Source organism: Eurytemora carolleeae, unplaced genomic scaffold, assembly GCF_000591075.1.
Source record: "Eurytemora carolleeae unplaced genomic scaffold, Eaff_2.0 scaffold538, whole genome shotgun sequence".
Taxonomy (NCBI): Eukaryota; Metazoa; Arthropoda; class Copepoda; order Calanoida; family Temoridae; genus Eurytemora; species Eurytemora carolleeae.
Genome location: NW_019396474.1, coordinates 37,827 through 59,133, shown reverse-complemented (window position 1 = coordinate 59,133; position 21,307 = coordinate 37,827). Strand labels below are relative to the sequence as shown.

At 31.7% G+C, this 21,307-nt stretch overlaps 1 protein-coding gene across 1 annotated transcript; it reads right to left on the bottom strand.

Annotated features, from left to right (window-relative positions):
• Positions 1 to 7,871: 7,871 nt before the first annotated feature.
• LOC111703943 (nucleolin) lies at positions 7,872 to 9,736 on the bottom strand. Its single transcript, XM_023476040.1, has 4 exons — positions 9,650 to 9,736; positions 8,876 to 8,936; positions 8,764 to 8,792; positions 7,872 to 8,668 (listed from the first exon to the last, which is right to left on the bottom strand). Exons 2-4 carry the CDS (start codon positions 8,933 to 8,935, stop codon positions 7,936 to 7,938), a joined length of 822 nt encoding a protein of 273 aa, XP_023331808.1. The 5' UTR covers position 8,936; positions 9,650 to 9,736; the 3' UTR covers positions 7,872 to 7,935.
• Positions 9,737 to 21,307: the final 11,571 nt, after the last annotated feature.

Here is a 21,307-nt window from a genome sequence, read left to right as displayed (position 1 = left end):
AGGTCTTTTTCAACCTTTAGCAGCGATTATATCCTGAGTTTTAGAGATATTGATATTTTTACAAATTGATTTAGTTTTAACAAAAATCCTATTATCGTTTCTTTCTCAATAATAAATATATATACTTTGTTTGTTTGTCTGTCCAATAAAAGACGAAACGGCCCAAATTTTGTGTGGGGCCTGACAGGACCCCAGTGAAGGTTTATGGTTGATCAAAGTTTCAAAAATTAACCTCCAACAAAATTTTAAAAGAGGATACAACTCGCACAAATCTAGAGCAAGCTCTAAAACAAAATATTGTCATTTAATTCTTAAAAAATAAAACAAAACTTAATTACTTTTAACGTTTAACATGTTTATGTCTAGGGTTACCTATTACCTAAACTAAATGGTACTGCTGGAAATGAATCTCCTGGAAGTTGAAGAACTAAATCACTCGTCTCACTTTCAGGTCCACTTCTGGAATAAACAATTCTATGATTAAATGTTGCCTTGAACAGACAAGGATTTTTATCATTATTTAAAAATTGAAAAACTTCCATTGGCAATTTTTTTGAAAATCCTTTTGAGGCCCTTATGCAAATATGCTAATGTCCTATTACAAAAGTACTCTTAAAAGCTTTTTCAGGTCAAGTATAATGAATTATAAATCAATGTTTTTGTTTCTCTAAACCTTAAATTGTTTATTTTCAGTTTCAGTTTCTCTGCAGAAGAGACTCAAAGAAATGAACACTTTTAGAGTCAGAAAAACGACATTATCTTCCACATTTTTTTTCAGAGGTTTCAAGGGTATTGTTTTAAAAAGGCATTGCCATCTTTGCAGGAAGATGCACTTAAAATTTCGCATACAATTTATTAACAATGTTAAAAAATATTATTTGCGAAAAATTTCATCGAAATTTTTAAAAACTTTTAAAATCAAAGTTAAATGCTTTTGCAACCAAAAAAATCCCGACTTTTGGCCTAAACAGATTTTGTGTTGTTAACGAACATTTTTTTCTTCAGTTAATTACCTGTTATATCTGCTAGATATCAGACTGGAGGTATATGTTTCCTGAATAAAGATACCTTACATCCTTTATTTCACATACATATCTTTTGTCTAGCAGAATGATCGTTCGTTAAGTAAAATGGTTTGTTTAATAAAAACATGGGTCCAGTAAAAATCTCAACAAAAAAAAAGTTTTTCTAAATTGTTCTAAAAAGTCGGGTGTTAAGTACTAGATCTAGCAGTTTACAAAGGTTAAAATATCAGGTTACAATAATAAAGTATTTTAAAACTATAGCTGGTGGCAAGTATTTAGTTTCTTTGTTTTACAAAGGAATTGAGCCTTTGTCAAAACCCAAAATTTGCTAATCCCTATATCTTTGCAACCTAATGACGTAAGCAGTTGATATTTCAAACTTATATTATTTTATCTAATAGAATTCAAAGTTTTAAATATCTACAACAATGGGTTGCAAAGTTATTGGAATGAGAAAATCAGAGTTTATGGCAAAGACTTAATTGCTTGATTACCTGAACCCTATTTAGTTTATCGGTTGTGGTGGCAAGTTCTGCGGTTAATTGTGTATTTTTCTCCTTTAAACATAAGCTATTAATCTTGAAAGGGTGGGGGTGGGGGGGGGGTCGAAATCTACTTATACTTTTAATCTTAAAACTTTCATAGATTACAAATAAAAAAAAACCATTTAAACATGATTATAAATTATAAATTACCATTCAACAAATTATATATTTTGCAATTGTGCAAGAAAAAAAATGTTTTGGAAAAGGCTTGAAAGAGAAGGGACAAAGATCATAAACATGAAAGATCATTATTCATTGTCATCTTTAAATTGGAATTGAGTTTTTGCCACAAACTCAAATCGTCTAATTCCCATATTTCTGTAACCTGAGGGTGTAAACCTTTTGTTTTTCAAATTTACATTAATTGATCTGCCAGAATTTATAGTTTGAAATATCTAAATTAAACAAGATTGGGGTTGCAAAGATATAAAGATTTTAAAATGAACGTTTGTGACAATATAGGTTATCCACAAAGAGACAAAATTCGTTTTAAAAAAACTTGTGAAATAGAAAGTCGACTATTAGACTTATAATTAACACTTCTAAATGGTCTAATTAACATGAAATACAGAAATTGTGAATTTCACTAAAAAAGTAAATTTTCAAGGTAAAACAAGTTGTTTAACAATATCGAGTTTACTTCACTGCAAACTAGAAACCAAAGTAAAATGTGTTCACAATAACGACTTTTTGACCTTGCAGCTACTCTATTTTTGACTTGAAAGTATGAGAATAACAAACTCATTCACTTTCATATTAGAAATTTAAAACGATTTTGTTCATATCAAAAAAAAATTCTTTTATAATTAAAATTATTTCTTAGTTATCTGGGTCCCATGATTTGAGATTCAAAACTCAGAACTGTCCATTTTTAATATGAGCTTAGTGTTTCCTGCAGTTTTAGATTTTCTTGTCTGAGTTGGATTAGTTCGTCCATCATTGAACTAGAAAATATTAACAATTAAAGGAATAGTAAGCGTAAATTCAAATGACAGGATGACAATGCCTGATTCACAATGGTACCTTTAAAATCTTTGTTTGATCAAGTATTCGAGTTCATTTATAATTAAATTTTTTTTTCAATTGTAGAACTCTACTTAGTGACTCGAGCATTGCTACTGCAGGAAAAATTATTAGAACTTAGAATTCTTAAAACCCAGAAAAACGGCAATATTTTCCAATTATACATCCGCTAAAGGTTTTATGGGTACCGTTTTTTTTATATTTGGCGTTGCCATGCATTGAATATCACTTGAATTTACGCTTACAGTCCCTTTAGAACAAATTCGATTAATTGCAATATAAGAAAGTAGATTTTAAAATTAATTAAACAAAGAATTAGCTAGGCAGGTAAAGCCAAATATTTATAAATATATATATGGCACCACTTTTTGTTTCCAATAAACGTTAAAACGGTTGAACCGATTGGCTTAAAAATGTTCTAGTGACCCAAAAAAGGAAAATTTTACTGCCCAACTTTATTTGAAATGTGTTACCCCTGAATAAAGTTTTTAAACTTGTTTGGCGGTAACCACAAAAACTGAGAGCGAATAATTTTTTTTTTAAATCTGATAAATTTAAAATAACCATATTTGATTGTATTGTTCTATATATATATATAGTATATTGGGGGGATGTTGTAAAACTTAAAGGCCTGGGGCCTAGTATTCGTGGTTTTAAAAGAATTTGGCAATAGTATTCAATCAAATAAAATCCCAATACTTCTGTATTTTTGACTATATAGTAAAACAACTTGAATTAAAATATAATTCAGGAGACTGAATTATTCAATAAAGTATGCATTTATTGCAATAGCGTACACAAGGGGGGGGGGAATAGTCCTCTTGCCCCCCTCAGCATGCCCCTGAGATTTTTGGGCAAAGGTTAAAATCAGGAGTGTTAGGTAAAAAATGAGCTTGCCCCAATCGGAAAAAGAGGTATTCAATATTAAAAAACATATCAAAATCAATACCTCGATTTCGCCATCCTACTTTGTATGACAATATCAGAAAAAAATCAGATCTGAAAAATAAAAACTTCTGATTTGATCATACTCGAGCTCTAAATTAAACATCTGATTCAAATAAAATATTCATATTTGTCCCAATATTTTATTGTGTGCAGAAATATGATAATTTCGGGGTCAATTTTACCAGTCACGGTGCCGCAGCCAGCATATAGTTCAATGTTTGATTTATTTGGTTAGACCGCACCTTTAGTACTTTCAGTAAATGCAGGGTGTTTCACAATATACACACCTTTACTACTTTTAGTAAATACAGGGTGTTTCATAATATACACACCTTTAGTACTTTCAGTAAATGCAGGGTGTTTCATTATATACACACCTTTAGTAATTTTAGTAAATACACCCCGTTTCAGAATATACACACCTTTAGTACTTTTAGAAAATACAGGGTGTTTCGGAATATATACACCTTGTACTTTCAGTAAATACCGGGTGTTACATAATATACACACCTTTAGTATGTTTAGTAAATACACCCCGATTCAGAATATATACACCTCTAGTACTTTCAGTAAATACCGGGTGTTCCAGAATACACACCTTTACTACTGTTTAACAAATACAGGTTGTTTCAGAATATACACACCAATAGTATTTTTAGTAAAGACAGGGTGATTCAGAATATATACACGTTTAGTACTTTCAGTAAATATGGGGTGTTTCAGAATAAACACACCTTTTGTACTTTCAGTAAATGCAGGGTGTTTCCGAATATACACATCACTAGTACATTCAGTAAATACAGGGTGTTCCAGAAAATACACACCAGTGGTACCTTTAGTAAATACAGGGTGTTTCAGAATATACACATCACTAGCACTTTCTGTAAATACAGGGTGTTTCAGGATTTACACAACATTCAGTAACAAGGATGTATACACAATATGTATACTATACAGTGGTCGGCGTTTATACCAATACAATAAAGACGATTTTTCTATTTAAGTTTTGATTTCTGACCAACCTTTTCCAAATTACAACTTTATCAGTAAACCTAAAGAAGCTGTTAATTGACAGCTTCTTTTAGTTTCCATATTTACGAGAAGCCATGTGTTTGAAAGCTTGGTAGAAATCAAAATTGAAATCAAAATCCGTATTGTTTTCGAAACGAATATTTGACTTGTCTGTTTGTTTGTCTGTTCATATTTCATAACGCCACAAACTAAGAAACCGATCAAGTCTTAAAATTTTGATTTGTTAATTAAAACCAATCCGCAATTAAATACAGAGAAAAATCTTTTAAATTCTTAAAAAAAGAAATAACAGACCAAATCTGCCAAAAATTATATCACTTATAAATAAACTTGTTTAAGATATTGATTACTAACCATTTGGTATAAAATTCACTTTTATTTAAATTTATGTTTTAGTGTACAATGTAACACAGTTTACTATAATACGAAACTACTTGAGTTTACTACCTGCATTTCCGATTACTACACTTTCTTCCTCTGTATCTATCTATCTAACTAATTACATATTCTTCTATCTATCTATCTACTTATCTATCTATCGTTCTATCTATCTATTTGTGATTTATCTCTTTAATGAATAAATATACGTATATGAGAATGTATATCTATGTAGTTGGTATCTATGCGCGTTATTATTATAAAAGCATGCCTGCTTTAACTATCTCTCTATTTAGCTATCTATCTATCTTTCTATTAAAAATAACGTTTGTTTCACCTGCGCTCTTATATATACTATCCTTACGACGCTTGTGTCGCCTTGACAAATATTTAAACCAAGGAAAATATACAGAAGCTTAATTACATATTTGTGTGTGCAAAGTATACTGCAATTATATTCTAGGTGGTGTTTAAATAAAAAAACTCAGTATGCATTCTCCTATAAAACTTCAGTTTTTAAATTTTAAAACATGCTTATTTTCTTTATTCTGAAGACTGTTTCTAGCTGTAGTAATCGAAAACAACTGGAAATACTTACATTTACAATCCCTTCCATCCTTCTCCCTTCCCCTCCCCCCTTTCTGAGATGGATTTGAAGTAAAATCAATAAATAAAATATAATAAAACAAGTATTATTAAGATTATATCATTTAGTTTGTATGTAGTAAATGGCTTACTCGTAAAACTGCTTTCAGACCCGTATCAATTTCAAGGTACAGCTCGTAAACTATCAATGCCAAACGCAGGCATGATCTCATAGGCTTCAATGTCAACATGGACACAAGCTTGTAACTATCAATGCCAGACCAATGGGCACAATCTCATAGGCTTTAATGTCAACATGGACACAAGCTTGTAGCTATCAATGCCAGACCAATGGGCACAATCTCAAAGGCTTCAATGTCAATACGAACACAAGAAAGTAACTATCAATGCCAAACCAAAGGGTACAATCTCATAGGCTTTAATATGTCAACACGGAGACAAGCATGTAAACTATTAATGCCAAACCAATGGGAACAATCTCGTCAGGATTAGGGCGGATATATATAAGCATACTTAAGCTAAACACAATACCGGTTTTGACGCATTTACAGATGTAGCAAGGCTAGGTTAATGGCAATACAAGTTTTGCGTAGTTAATGATAAGCGCATTTAGATTTAAAAACTATGTACAGCTTCATATATCTTATAGGTATGTTTAGGTTAACAAATATGGGGATTGTTACAATATTTGCTAAAGGAGTTGAGTCTTTGCAACAAACTCGAATTTTCTAATCCCTATATCTGTACAACCTGACAGTCCATACCTATGACATTTCAAACTTAGATTATTTGATCTAACAGAATTTACAGTTTGAAATATATAAGGTTTACGGCATTGGATTGCAAAGATATTAAGATTAGAACATCAAAATTTGTGGCAAAAACTCAATTCCTTTATACGTCCTTTGGAGACTTTTAAGCAGTTTGTATCTAATTTTAAAACCTTTTCCTTGATCACATCTAGATTCTAGTTAAAACTACAACATTTTTGTATCTCCCGGGGACAATTGACTTTAAAGCGTCATAACACCTCTTATACGTTGCCCTAGACATTAAATGGTTAAGACTCATAGAAATACATAGAAATATAATATTATAGATTGTGCCAGTTGTTCTCTTCCTTTATTAATATTGTTTACTACGAGTCATTAATCAAGCAAGCTTAAATGTCAATGGACCTACAGTTCAATTGAACGATCAAAATTCAACCTGAACAGAACCTTTTGGAAGACTCAAGAAGAGCAATTAGCGGCATAAGACAAATTAATTTAATTGAATTGTTATTCTGTTAGAAATTTTAATCTAGATGGATCTTAGTTCTTCCTGCGCTGCTAGCTGAAGAGCCTGGCGTTGCCCATGGAATTTAAAACATTTTGGGTAAAAAGCAATTTAGAATTTGTTTAGCCTGTACATCACCCCTTAGGCACTAGTTGGTTCTCTAAAAAAATGGGACAGCAGTTTGGCCAACTATAGGAAACATCAAAGTATTTACGTGATATAGATTTAAAATATTTCGACAGTTTAGATTTATCAAAATGTACAATTTACAATCTCTTTACAGGACTGTTCTTGCAATTTTAAGAGTATTCTCCCGTTTAAAGATTAGCATCCCGATTTACAAAGGTACCCTTTAAAAGCCTTAATCTGTTTATTAATAAAAAAATATTGTTTATTTGTTCTCTTTTTTTCTGAAGCAGTAATTTGCAACTCACTTAATAGATTCCCCAAAAATTTTGATAATCAATTATCAAAAAAAAGACATAATGGATGCATAATGCAATCTTGATCCTTTTAAGGATACTATTATGAATTTTAGGGACCACTCTTTAAACGGAAAAACATCTAAAATTACTTCTACAGTTTTAAAACACATGAAGAGTTTTCATTAATAAAACAAATTATTTATTAAAGATTTTAGTATTTGCAAAAAACTCTGATTTTCTAATCTGATCATAGACCTTTGATGTTTCAAACTATGAAATCTGTTAGATAAAAATAATCTAAGTTTGAAATATCATAGGTTTACACCGTAAGGTTGCAGAGATATAGGGATTAGCACATATGAGTGTGTGACAAAAACACAATTCCTTTCCTTTGATATTTAAAATTTTTAATCAATTGTTTCTTGTGAGTGTGTAACTATTCTCAACACCTTTGGTGCTTAAATGAAAACAAGGCACATGATAAAGTAAAATGACGCTCACTTATGTTTCCATTAAAATTTGACAATATAAAGTCAGATATAAACAGGTTAAATTAAACACTGGCTTCAGACAGTTCATTCGAATTATGCTTCTGCATTTAAAAATTAATGTTGAATTTAAAAATTTATTACAATATACGCTATTAACTATTTACAAACGCTAAAATGCGAATTCTTAGTTTTTCTTATTGCTTTCAGCCTGAGTGCTGGGAAGTTTTCTCTTGTTATCTTCCTTGAGAGCATCAGTATTCTCAGCAACAAATCCACCGGTTGCGATAACATCATCGCTCTCAGTGGTAGGTTCCTCGGTGGTCACATCACGGAACTCAGCATCCTCAGTGGTAGCATCAACCTCAGCCTCAGTGGTGGTTGCATTAGAATCACTGGACTCATCAGAATCTTCAGATTCATCAGAAGTATCCTCTGCAGATTCATCCTCTTCATGATCATCAGAAAGATTTTCTTCTCCTGCTTTCACAACCTTATGGACTTTCTTCTGGTTAGTTTCCCTCAGAACAAACTTGGGATCCTCAGACTCAGCCCTGCTGTTTCTCTTGTTTCCAACAACTTTCTTTTCACTCTCATCTTCATCTTCATCTTCGGCCTTCTCCTCGCTATCTTCCTCACTTTCAACCTTCTCCTCCTTTTCCTCAGAATCCTCTCCAAGAATATGTTTGTTGATCAGACTCTTAACATGGTCAGCAGCTCCCTTTGCAGCTTCCATAACATCTTCAACTGCCTCCTCAACGGCGGCCACAAAGGTGTTGTTTCCTGCTCTGGTGTTGTTGCTCTCCATGGTGCTGTTTGCCATTCTCTCAACTTCTCCATCAATCTCCAGATCTTCTATAAGTCCACTAGTTGTGGTCTCAGTGTCAGCTACTTCTGTAGTGGTAGTTTCTTCATTTGCTCTATAAAAAGAAACATTTTAAAAACCTCTATAAATAAATCAATCATCAAATGTTTTTCTAAGATAACTCACAGTTATAAAAAAAAATCAAATAACCTGGCTAATGGAGATTTCTTTAAACCGTTCTGAAAAAAATATAATATTATTAATTTAATTTACTTATTTTTAAAGTCTAAAAATTTATAAAAATTAATCTTAAAATACAAACCGGCATGCTGTGAACGCCAGTAACAGCCAGACACGCTAGGGTGATCAACATTAACTTCATTCTAAAAATTGGAAAATTATCAGCCGATGAAAATGCAAAAAGAAGAGAATAATGAAATAAATAAATGAAATAAAATATTGAGAAATATTAATCAAATTCATGAAACACTATGTTTTGTATTTCTTCTTATTCTAATAGCGAGTTTAATATTTCTTCATTTTTCAATTTGATTTTTTAAAATTTGATGTTTTGTATTTCTACTTCTATGATTGATTTTTAAAAAAAAATTTTCTAGTTTTTATGTTTTATGATTCTACTTTATTTAATGTCCTTTACTTCTTGTATTTGTGCTTTTATATTTGCATTTAATTTTTTGTAATTCAACATTTTGTGATGTTAGTAAATTTAACTTTGTAATGTATCTTTTGATAATGTTAAGTTTTTTAATTGTAATTTAATATTTCTACTATGGTATTTCTACTCCTTGTTACGTTTTAATGATTTTTCTAATGATGTGTTTTTTCTGCGTTAAGTGTTTTAAAAGCATTGAACAAAATTTACATAAACTTAAAAACTTTTTAAAATTTAATATTTTCAACAATTAGTTTAATTTACTGAGCTGAATATATCAAAATTTGCTACTAAGTATGCGTGTATTTTACTAGAAACAAAAAACTCACTAAGACCAAGAAAAGTTGCAAACCTTAATTATGAAAAAAAGGAAAATTCCATAAAATGGACTGAATTTGGTTTATTCCTCTCTGTATGGTTTACCTGTTGCTTGCTGGATTGCTTTTCTCAAGATACGCTGAAAATCCATGCCGTTCTTTTTTATACCAACCGGGCTATCAGTGTCATTCAACCTCATAATATTTTTTACAAAAATAAGAAAAAATTTCAACGCTTTTTAATATTTTTCAAAAACTTAACAAAAATTTGAAGGAAAAAATGTTCATTGTAAGAGAAGAATTATCCCTGGTATGGTTGAGCGCTTTGGGAAAATACGAGAGAGCTCCATGAGCGCTTACAATAGGTAGATAGATAGATATTCAGATAGATGGATAGTAGATTAAGCGCATTTGGGCAGTTCTACGTGGGAGAGACGCCTCGTCCACATGAGCCTCTCTAATTTTCCATACAAAAACAAGCCTCATTACAGGATCAATTCTGAGCAAAAACTTGAATTATTTTTTACACGAAAAGGAAGTTACTATATGTATAGAACAGATACTGAATTGATTTTGATTTAACTTAACTTTAACTTTTAATCTTACATTTTAAGGAATACCTTTTTTAAAATAATGCCAAGTATAAAATAAACATTTTATTGAAAAATGTCGTTTGAAAAAAATCATCAACAATTTTTCCAAAAAAGAATCTTCCCATATAATCGTTCATTATTGTCATTCTCTTATACATGTTATCTTCTGATAAACATTTTTAAAATCAACTTTTTACAGAAAACAGTTTAGAGATGTTGAGACACTCTTTTTTATTATGTTTTTTGGATTTCCAAAAACCATTTTTGGATGTCACGTATCCCGGACTAATCAGGGCGAGACGCATTCGGTTTCTCGTATTTGAAATCAGTTGTCTGTTGTTCTATAATTCAACAACCTTTAAACTTACGGAGTTGTCTTTTTTTACTCTTTTATTTTAAACATAAAAAGTATAGAATAGAAAAGACAAACAAAAAATTTGTTTGATAGGCCAAACATTTTGATCGAAAGTCATAGTTATCCGGGATACGGGCCGAACCGTTAAATCTGCGTGGGCGGCCATGGTGTCCCTCCCTCGATACTACGCGCTCTAACAAAGAACTGAATCAGGTTTAAGATATAGAAGAAACTCAAGGAAAGCTAGAGTAGACAAATAAATTCTATTAACATTAAGACACTTTTTAAGCCCAGGTCTCAGTTATTAGACATTGGGTAACTGATCACTTGCCACAAAGTCTTCTTATACAAATATCTTTTGCAACCTAATAGTGTAAATCTTTGAAATTTTTAAATATTACTTAAAGATTTACCAGAATTCAAATATGTAACTAAATCAGGGGTCCATATAATTCCTTTTTCAATCCCATTTGGGATTGAAAATTTGGAAGAAATGGGGGCAATTTTTTTAAAAATAATAATTAAAAAAAAATTGGGGGCATTTTTTTTTATTTGGGGGCAAATGTGTTAGTGGAATTTGAAAATGTTTTTTAATTGGGGGCATTTTTTATAATTGGGGACAAATGGGGGCCCATGTGTTATGTGTTAGTGGAATTTGAAAATGTTTTTTTAAATTGGGGGCATTTTTTTACAATTGGGGGCATTTTTTTGTAAAAGTTGGTGGCTACAAATTTTTTTGGGATCGAGAAAATCAGCTATTTTGGGAATTATATGGACCCCTGACCTAAATCTAAATTAATAAATTCTTCTCATGATGTGTATTAAGTAGATTTAATATCCTACTTCAACCAAAAACAAAACGACGCCATTTAATAAGAAAATGTATTACCATTCCAATTTTTCACTTCTTCAAAATCTCAAATTAAAACTTGAAATAACTAGATAATGAAACAAGGTTGTGAGTAGGGTTTGCAGCTGTATTTTTTTATTTTTTTTTTTTGATGGATTTTCGCAAAAATTTACCATTTGCTTTTTTCAAATTCCGAATTATTTTGCGATATTTTCGCATTTTTTTGCGAAATTGTTGCATTCCTAATTTCGTGAAAATTTTGCATTTTTTCCGCAAAACAGATTGAATCGAAATTTCGCAAATAAAAGGCGAAAGTTTTTGCATTTTTCGCGAGCCAAAGAAATGGGATAAAATTGGAAATTTTCGCTAAACGATTTTTCCTCTTCGCTGCAAACCCTAATTGTTAGGGGCCTCTTTATTATCATTATATTCTGAGAATCATATTTGCATCATTTTCTAAATTACACATTATAACCAAAACGGGGAGACTTAAACATATCTATATAGTCTGCAATATCAATCTTCAATATCAACAATATCTACAATATCTACATTATCAACAATATAAGCAATATCAAACTTCAATATTAACAATATCTACAATATCTACAATATAAACAATATCAACAATATCTACACGACTACAGTATCTACAATATCAACAATATCAACAATATCAACAATATCAACAATATCAACAATATCAACAATATCAACAATATCAACAATATCAACAATATCAACAATATCTACAATATCAACAAATATCTACACGACTACAGTATCTACAATTGTGAACCATACCCCTAAAATTACCCTGTTGTAAGGTCGTCTTTGACAAACTGTACCCCCTGTTGGACCCTCCGTCCACTTACCAAACCAAACATTTTCAAGGCTTTCGCGTAATATAAACAAAAACCTCATGGAACTTAACGTGCATTAAAAGAACCAATTTAAACATAATTTTATAGTGAATCATTTACAAATAAACAGTAAAATTACTTTAACCAGTTAAATATTTATTTCAGAAGAATTAAATTGCTTTAGACTTCAGTTCAAACAACTTTTCGCCGTCCTACAGTTTTCTAGATTGTAAGTTCCGTATACTTAATTCACAACAATATCTTAAACCTTTTATTGGCCAATTCACAACAGTACCTTTTTAAACTTTTATTTATCGATTGACAACATTATTAAAATATGATTTTCCTAAACCTGCAAAACCTAGTTAAAAGTTAAAGATAAAGCAAAACCAAAAACTTATAATGGAATATGGGCGCCCTTGTGTAAAGAAATTAAGCAGAACGAATCTGTATGAAATACAATATTTAATGCTCTCAATATATTATGAAATATGTATATCGTTGGTAGCTAATAAATTAATAATATTAGATCTATAATATTTGCAACCTAATTGTATAAACCTTCGACATTTAATGCTTTATTATTTGATCAATCAGATTAAATAGTTTGAAATATCTAAGATCTACACCAGTGGGTTGCAAAGATATTGTGATTAGAAAGTTATAGCTTGTGGCAAAAACCCTGTTCTTTAGTATCTTATCCCCCCCCCCCCTCCTTCTTCCCATTCCTATCTCCATTTGTAAAACCATCATGGGAATCCCAATAGGAAAGCAATACTAGTCAACACGTGTTGTTATAGTAAAACTAAAATGAAACAAACATTTCAGTTTGTAAAATGTCGTTTTAGAAAGGACAGTGAACAAAAGTTCAAAGATGACAAAGATCTGGGTTTTGTTTAAAAATTGCTCTGTTAGAGTTAGATTTATGCAGCGGAGAGAATAGAGAAGGAAGGAAATTGGCAGAATTAAACATATCAAAAGATTGAAAAACACAATGAAACATTATTTTTTTTTGTTTTTCATTAAAAAAGGACTAAAGGTTAAAAAAAATGACAAACATACCTTATGTATTATATGTCATGCTTGTCATTATAATACACATAATACACATTAATACACATCTATAATACATTAAGTAAAATACCTATATAATGTTCAAAATATAAAGTAATTTTAGCGCAAGAACCCTGCATACTCAAAACCAAGTTAAGCCTATTCCCGTGGTTCTCCCGAGTTCCCCAATTAAAATTTGAGGCTATTTCGGTTTGGGGTTCATGAGTTCTGATTGGATATATACAAACAATCAAACAAACAAACAAAGATTTCTGCTTTGTATAAATAGATTATTATATTTGACAAATTTTGTTCCCATTCTCATTTTTACAACAGATTTAGGTTAAGGATAAACTTCAAGTTTCTTTCTGGAATCTTCTTTTTCAAACTTCGTTCGGCGCGGGGCGTATGCATGGTTGGTAGGCAGAGTAAACTGCGCAGTTAAGGAGAAGGGGGGGGGGATCGTTATTTCTTGCTGGGAGATACTTTACTCTGATACGAGTTTAAACAAGTAGAAACTTGATTTTCTAAGGAGAGTAAAACCAAACAAAAACTCGGCCTATTCCGGGAGACATGAAAAAAAACTTTCCATAGAGATGACGCAGAAAGAAAGACTGTTAAGGTTGGTCAACAAAGAATGAACCTATAACGATAACAGACCAGATTAAAGCTAGATGAAGTGCCCGGCGTTGCCCGTGAAAATATCGAATATTTAAAAAAAAGTTTTAATCAATTTTTAAACAAGAAAACAAAATTTCAATTTTTCAAGCCTTCGCTACTCCCAAGGTATCCATGTGTTTCGTCAAAAAAATCAGCCAATTCGGCCCAGTCGTTTGACCAGTTTTAGCTACTATATAAATGAATATTTATATATGAGCAAAGAGTGTTATTATAAAGATATATAACTGAAGAAAAAAATTGGTATTATGGTTTGAGTTTATAATGTCTCCTCCTCTATGCCCGATTTACAACGGTACCCTTGAAACTTAAATCTGATCCAAAATGTGGAAACTAACGTCGTTTTCTGAATGAATCGAAAAATGTTTAAGTCAGATATTTTCTTGAGTGCTTCTTATGAACAAGAAATACGTGTAACGTAAGTCACTTTTGCAGAGAAACCGCAAATGAAAATAAACAAAGAAACAAAAACATTCTTATCTAACGATATACTTATAATTGCATTAAATCTTTCAATGGACTGTTTAAATCGGGCATTGCCATCTTTGAATGGAGGGTTACATGAAATTTCGATTGAACAGTCTCTTTAAGGCACTTTAAAATCATAGCTTATTTTCAGTTAATAACATGATTTGTCTGGTGATTTGCTACAAATGTTTTGGATTTTCTAAATTTTTAGTGGATTTTTAAGAATTATAGTACTTTACAATTTTAAACGTTTACGAAAAATACAGTATTTTATTCGCTAATTTAATAAATTTGCTTTTAAGTTCCTTAATTTACAGAAAGTATATTTTTTGTAATTTCTTCAGTTTCTAATTTATTTTCTCCGAGCCACGGCCTAACCTATATCTATTCAATAAAGAATAGTTGAATGCATAAAATTATACCTTAGTAGAGTGCATTCTGTATTTAGGCCAGGCAAACCTAGGGCAGGGCAAAGTTCTGTTTATAAAACAGAGGTTTTTGAAAATTAAAGAGTCCATTATCGAATTGAAAAAAAACGTTAATCTTTAAAACGTTTACAAACAAAAACAGCCGTTTTTGATAAAAAAATAAATTGTTGAAAAAAACGAAACAGATGTGTTTTAAAATATTGCGACTTTCGTTTTTTTCTTCTTAAAGTTGTCTGAAACATCTTTTATTATTTCGATGTTTTTAAACGCCGATGTGTTTTTTATATTTTTTAATAGTATTTAGCTCGTTAACAAACGATTGCTTTAAAAAATGGAGAATATCGTTAACGAAACCAGCATTTCGTTTTAAGTTAAACGACGAACGGAAACATAAATTTTTTTTTGAATCAAAACGTGCCCGGCCCTAGCCAAACCTAGGCCAAGGCAAACCTGTCTTTATGCATATTGGGGGGGGGGAAGGTTGGGTATCCCCCCCTTGTTCATGCCCCTGCCGCCCAATTTTCAGAGTATTTATGCTTTGCATGGAAACATAAAACTGTCTGTGCTTAAAAAATGCAATTTTTAAAGTATAGTTATAAACGTAAAGAATCTATTAAACAAAGTCATACAAAAGAAACTAATGGAAAAAAGTCTGTGAAATAAAAACTCCAAAAAAAGGTCTTTTCTTCCGGATATTATACCGAAAGTTGAAACCGCCAATAAACTCTCTAGAAAAAAAAAACATCACAATAAGAAACAGAAAACAGAAAAAAAACAGAAAAAGAAGTCCAAGGAAAAACATTATCAGGAACAGAAGAAAGCTAAGAAAATATACCAGGTTTGCAGAACACTGTATCGTACAAAACATAAAACATGATTAAACAGGAGTAATTTTGTTTTTCACAATTCTTTTTGCTTATATCATTTTAGAGGAAGGACCGCCAACTAGTAAGTTTCTAACCTCATAAAAAATCTATCATTAATATTCGCTTTTTTCAGCTGTCTGTACAATTGTCTAAAACTTTTCTTTTCTATGACTTTGAAGGATGAAATCTTTTTTTGCAGTACACACGTTTCAGTGTCTTTTTTTTAGTCTAAAGAAGACTAAAATTATGACTTTCTACCAAATACATTTTGATTGTGACTATGCTGAATGTTACAAACAAAAATTATTTCTGAAACTGAATAAAATTTTCCTAAAATGGGAGGGTTGCTTCCTTTTCGATCTTTTCACCGAGCAGAAATCCTGAACAATCCCTTTAATATACATCAGTATTCAATAGCAGGTAGGGAACACTCCCATTCAAATGAGTACTTTAATTATATCCTGCTAACCTATTGTAAAGGGAGGAAGCACGTGGAAGTATCATAGAATGTTCTAGACTCTGGACCTAAAACGTGATCTGCACCGTGCACGTGGGTCTTAAAATTGAGCAAGGGTGCGTCAAATGAACGCATTTTTCTTAAATAATTTTTTTTCGGATTATTAAAGGTTATAGTAACTTGCTAGTTGAGCTGAAGGTGCAGTATTGTAGAGACAAACATTAGGATTCATTTGATACCAATGAGACATTTTTACGGTTTATGATATTTTAACAATACCCTCAGGTTGTTTGTAATTTTTCACCAGTTGTTTCAGTGAGCAGAAGAAACATTTTCGTACAATTTTTAAATAACCCGGACAAAACGTGTAAAAAGATATTTCGATTATTTCACTATCATTATTATATCTTTGCTGTACTTTTCTATAATTTTATTTGCAGGTTTCTTAGGAATTTCGTCTTCACAAATAAAATGAAGAAAATCTCCAACAACAAAAGAATTAGCATAAACTGCATGAATTTTAATAATTTATTTTTAATGACATAAGTTCATTTTTTTCTCAACCTGTTTGTATACATGCAACTAGTTTTCAGAATAGTATTTGTTACATGGTTTGTGAATTCTCGTCAACATTGCACTTTCAGCTCAAATACCATATCAGGCAAGTCACCCCCTTTAAACCAAAAAATAAAAGTTTTGGAAAATATTTTCAATTTATCAGTATTTTATTTTGAAAAAAGAATAATACAAAATTACTGACACGTCCTTTGAATATTTCAAACGGAAGAATAAAATTGAATAATAAAAAAAATTACCTTTTCTTTATATTTTTGAACTGGTTTGAAAAATTATATTTTTAGAAAAAAGTTGGTGTGCCCTATTATCATAAATAAAGAAGGGGAGAGCTAACTAAGATTACGTTCAAGATTGTAGATTGTAGGGTGTGGAAAGGTTTAAAAACGAGTTTCTGATCAAATTAACCGTCATTTCTACTTTTTATTTTGATCAGCCTTGTAAATTCAGCAGAGCAAAAAAAGAAGAACAATTTCAAATTCATTTTATTCATGAAATTTAACTTATCTGGGTTAATACGTTTGTAAAGCGAAAGTTTTGCATTAAAAACAAAAAGATGGAGTTGTTTAACTATTTTCTCCGCGCCCCTTGATCAGTCAAGGGTTTAATTAGGATGTTGTTGAAAATCAGTTATTCAACCCTCTTTGCAATGATTACCTTAAATTACGCTTTCAGTCCTTTACTCAAATTATTGTTCATTAACGATTTAGACGTTTTAACAGGGTCCATGGAATTGGTGGTATAATAAGAAGCATTACTCTTGACCAGGCATTAGCAGTTTCTCACTTTATAAACTGTGCAGTACACACACGTTTCCACTCGTTTATTATTTAATCCTTTTCCCGTCCTACAATACTTCCGTCCTACAATACTTCGGACCTACGACAGCTGTAGGTCGGATGTATACCTTCTATTGTGTTTATCCGACCTACGCAGGAACTGCATATGTTTTTGCAGTATTTGACAGTGCTACCAGAAGGACCGATGTTCCGGTTGCACACACATTTAAGTAGGTCAAATGCACACTTTTTTAGTTCGGATGCACAACTTTATTAGGTCAGATGAACATAATAGTTATCACTTGGTCATTTTGATAAATGTGGCCACAGCGCTTGGGCCCCTAGTATGTCCTAGCCACAGTGCTTGGCTTAAAAATTGTCTTAGGCAAACCTAACCCCAAATATTGGCTATCACATTAGTCGGTTTTATTAATGTGGCTGCAGCGCGGGCCAAGCCTGTCCTAGCCATAGCGCTCTTTCCAGAAATTGTATTAACCGAACCTAACCCAAATTTTTCTATCACTTGGTCTTTTTTATAAATGTGGCCGCCGCGCGTGACCCAGGCATTTGAGAAATTTCCCAGATACTCAAGCATTTGGGAAATTCCCCAAATTCCCATAGTATTTGAGGGTGGTATATTTTAAAGATTTTGGAAACTTCTCAAATGATTGGATATGTCTCCCAAAAACCTAGTCATTTGGGAAATTCCCCAAATATCTGGGTATTTGGGAAATTCCTCAAATGTATTTGGGGAATTCACAAAATGCCTGGGTATCTTGGAAATTTCCAGTCCTTTGAGAAATTTCCAAAATCTTAAAAAAATACCACACTCAAATATCTGTAGGTATTTGGGAAATTTCTCAGATACCCAGGCATTTGGGAAATTTCCCAGATACCCAGGCATTTGGGAAATTCCTATTTTTGACATTTTTGATAACTGCTGTCACTCCCTCGTACTTTGCACAATTGTGCACAATTACATGAAATAGAATCAAGTGTCAAATTAATACCAAAAACAAGAATTTTACAAGCTTAGACAAATTGCTTACAAAAATTGTCAATTCGATAAAGAATCCTGCTCATCCCCATCCCCCCCCCCCCCCCCCCCCCCCCCCCCCGGACACTAAAACTAAACCTTTATGCTAAGAACGATAAAAACTGGTTACTAATCATTCATAATCTTTAGTTCAATCTTGTTCAAATTTTAGATTTTTGGAAACAGCAATGACCAGTTTTGAAATGATTAGACTGAATTGCATAAACTTATTAAAGGTTGGGTGATATTAGTGACACTTTTAACCAATATACAAAAGTTAACAAAACCATTAAAGTTACAGGTCTAATCTTTTTAATGAGCTGGACTACTAGACAAAATAGCCCAGTTGGGCTAGGGCTGAGATACAACGGCTCTGATCATGTTTCGGTTTTTAGAACATTTTTATGAACTACATAAGAGGTTTGGTATTAAGTTTTAGTGACACATTGAAGTCTGTCATTTTGTTTTGGTTAAAATTGATGTCGAAATAATGAACATGAAAGATTGGATTGGATTTATATATATATATAGTTGACAAAACTAAAGATATCAAAAATGTAAGAAGGATTTAAAATATTGATAAAAAATAAATTCAGTGGTCCTACTTGGTACTTCGTCGTATTTTTATTCCCCCATTTTTTAACAAAGAAGTCTTTTGATCAAGATCATTGAATTTTAGATTTTTTCAAGAATTTGCCCGTCTTGAGACAATAAAGATATCAAATAAAATGCACGAATGCGTAGAGAACACTAGAGATATAATCCACATCAGCATAGAGAATACTAGAGATATAACCCACATCAGCATAGAGAACACTAGAGATATAATCCACATCAGCATAGAGTACACTAGAGATATAATCCACATCAGCATAGAGAATACTAGAGATATAACCCACATCAGCATAGAGAACACTAGAGACATAATCAACATCAGCATAGAGTACACTAGAGATATAATCCACATCAGCTTAGAGTACACTAGAGATATAATCCACATCAGCGTAGAGAACACTAGAGATATAATCCACATCAGCATAGAGTACACTTGAGATATAATCCACATCAGCATAGAGAACACTAGAGATATAATCCACATCAGCATAGAGTACATTAGAGATATAATCCACATCAGCATAGAGTACACTAGAGATGTAATCCTCATCAGCATAGAGTACACTAGAGATATAATCCACATCAGCATAGAGTACACATGAGATATAATCCACATCAGCATAGAGAACACTAGAGATATAATCCACATCAGCATAGAGAACACATGAGATATAATCCACATCAGCATAGAGTACACTAGAGATATAATCCTCATCAGCATAGAGTACACATGAGATATAATCCACATCAGCATAGAGTACACTACAGATATAATCCTCATCAGCATAGAGTACACTAGAGATATAATCCACATCAGCATAGAGTACACTAGAGATGTAATCCACATCAGCATTGAGTACACTTGAGATATAATCCCATCAGCATAAAATACACTTGAGATATAATCCACATCAGCATAGAGTACACTAGAGATATAATCCACATCAGTATAGAGTCCACTAGAGATATAATCCACATCAGCATAGAGTACACTAGAGATATAATCCAAATCAGCATAGAGTACACTAGAGATACAATCCACATCAGCATAGAGTGCACTAGAGATATAATTCACATCAGTATAGAGTCCACTAGAGATATAATCCACATCAGCATAGAGTACACTAGAGATATAATCCAAATCAGCATAGAGTACACTAGGATATAATCCCCATCAGTTTGAAATATTAATGGTCATACGACATTGATTTGAGAAGATAAAATCGTGTTAAATACTCATGGCCTGAAAACTGGAAAAATTATTCAAACAATATGAATGTCAATAATGATTTTCGGATTTTAAATGTTTTAACACTGAATTGTCCTCCTTATACTTTTAATGAAATTACATGGCCATAACTCTGATAAACTTTTATGTTAAGCGAGAATGTGGATTAAAAAATTAGCTAAAAAGTCTTTTATGCATATTGTAAACACTAAACAGGCATAAAATCTAATTTAAAATTTAAAATATTTTCCAATAGGTACTTGAATCAAGGTTTTTTTATCCGACGGCTTTGCCAGGCTCCCATGCGCTCTCTGAAACTGCGTCGTTCGTCAAATAAATTGTTCAGAAAAATTGCACATTTTCTTGCTCTAATTATTTGCAATCTTTCATTTAATAGAGATTAATAATAGTTGTTACTCTGCTCCAGGCAATCATCCTTGCAATTACCTTGCTCAAGGGCTTAAGCTTTATTTAAACCTGCGCAGAGGAAGGAGGGAAGGGGGGGGGGCTTGATAATCAATAATATCCTCTTTTTGATTTTTTTGCCGGATGGATTTTTTTTCCCTTTTTTGACCCCCAGAAAACGATATTTAAATAATTTTGTATAAATTTGCAAATGAACAAATTATTTTTTCCTCATCTCAGACAGAATTCGCGTTATTAAGATGGGGTTTTATAAATCCATAATTACCCTCACAATATTTGTCCAAATCATTTTTAAATTTCAATTTCCAACCCTAATAACATTCTGTAGGTATAAAATGCCCCAGTTTTATAAAATAAAAGTATATAGTGTCAAATTCTAAGGTAGTGAGATTCATGAAAAAAATAAAAAGTGAGATTTCAAAATAAAAAATAAAAAATTTCAACTTTTATTTTCAAACTGTGGTATTGGCGGTAGTGAGATTTCAAAATCCAAAAT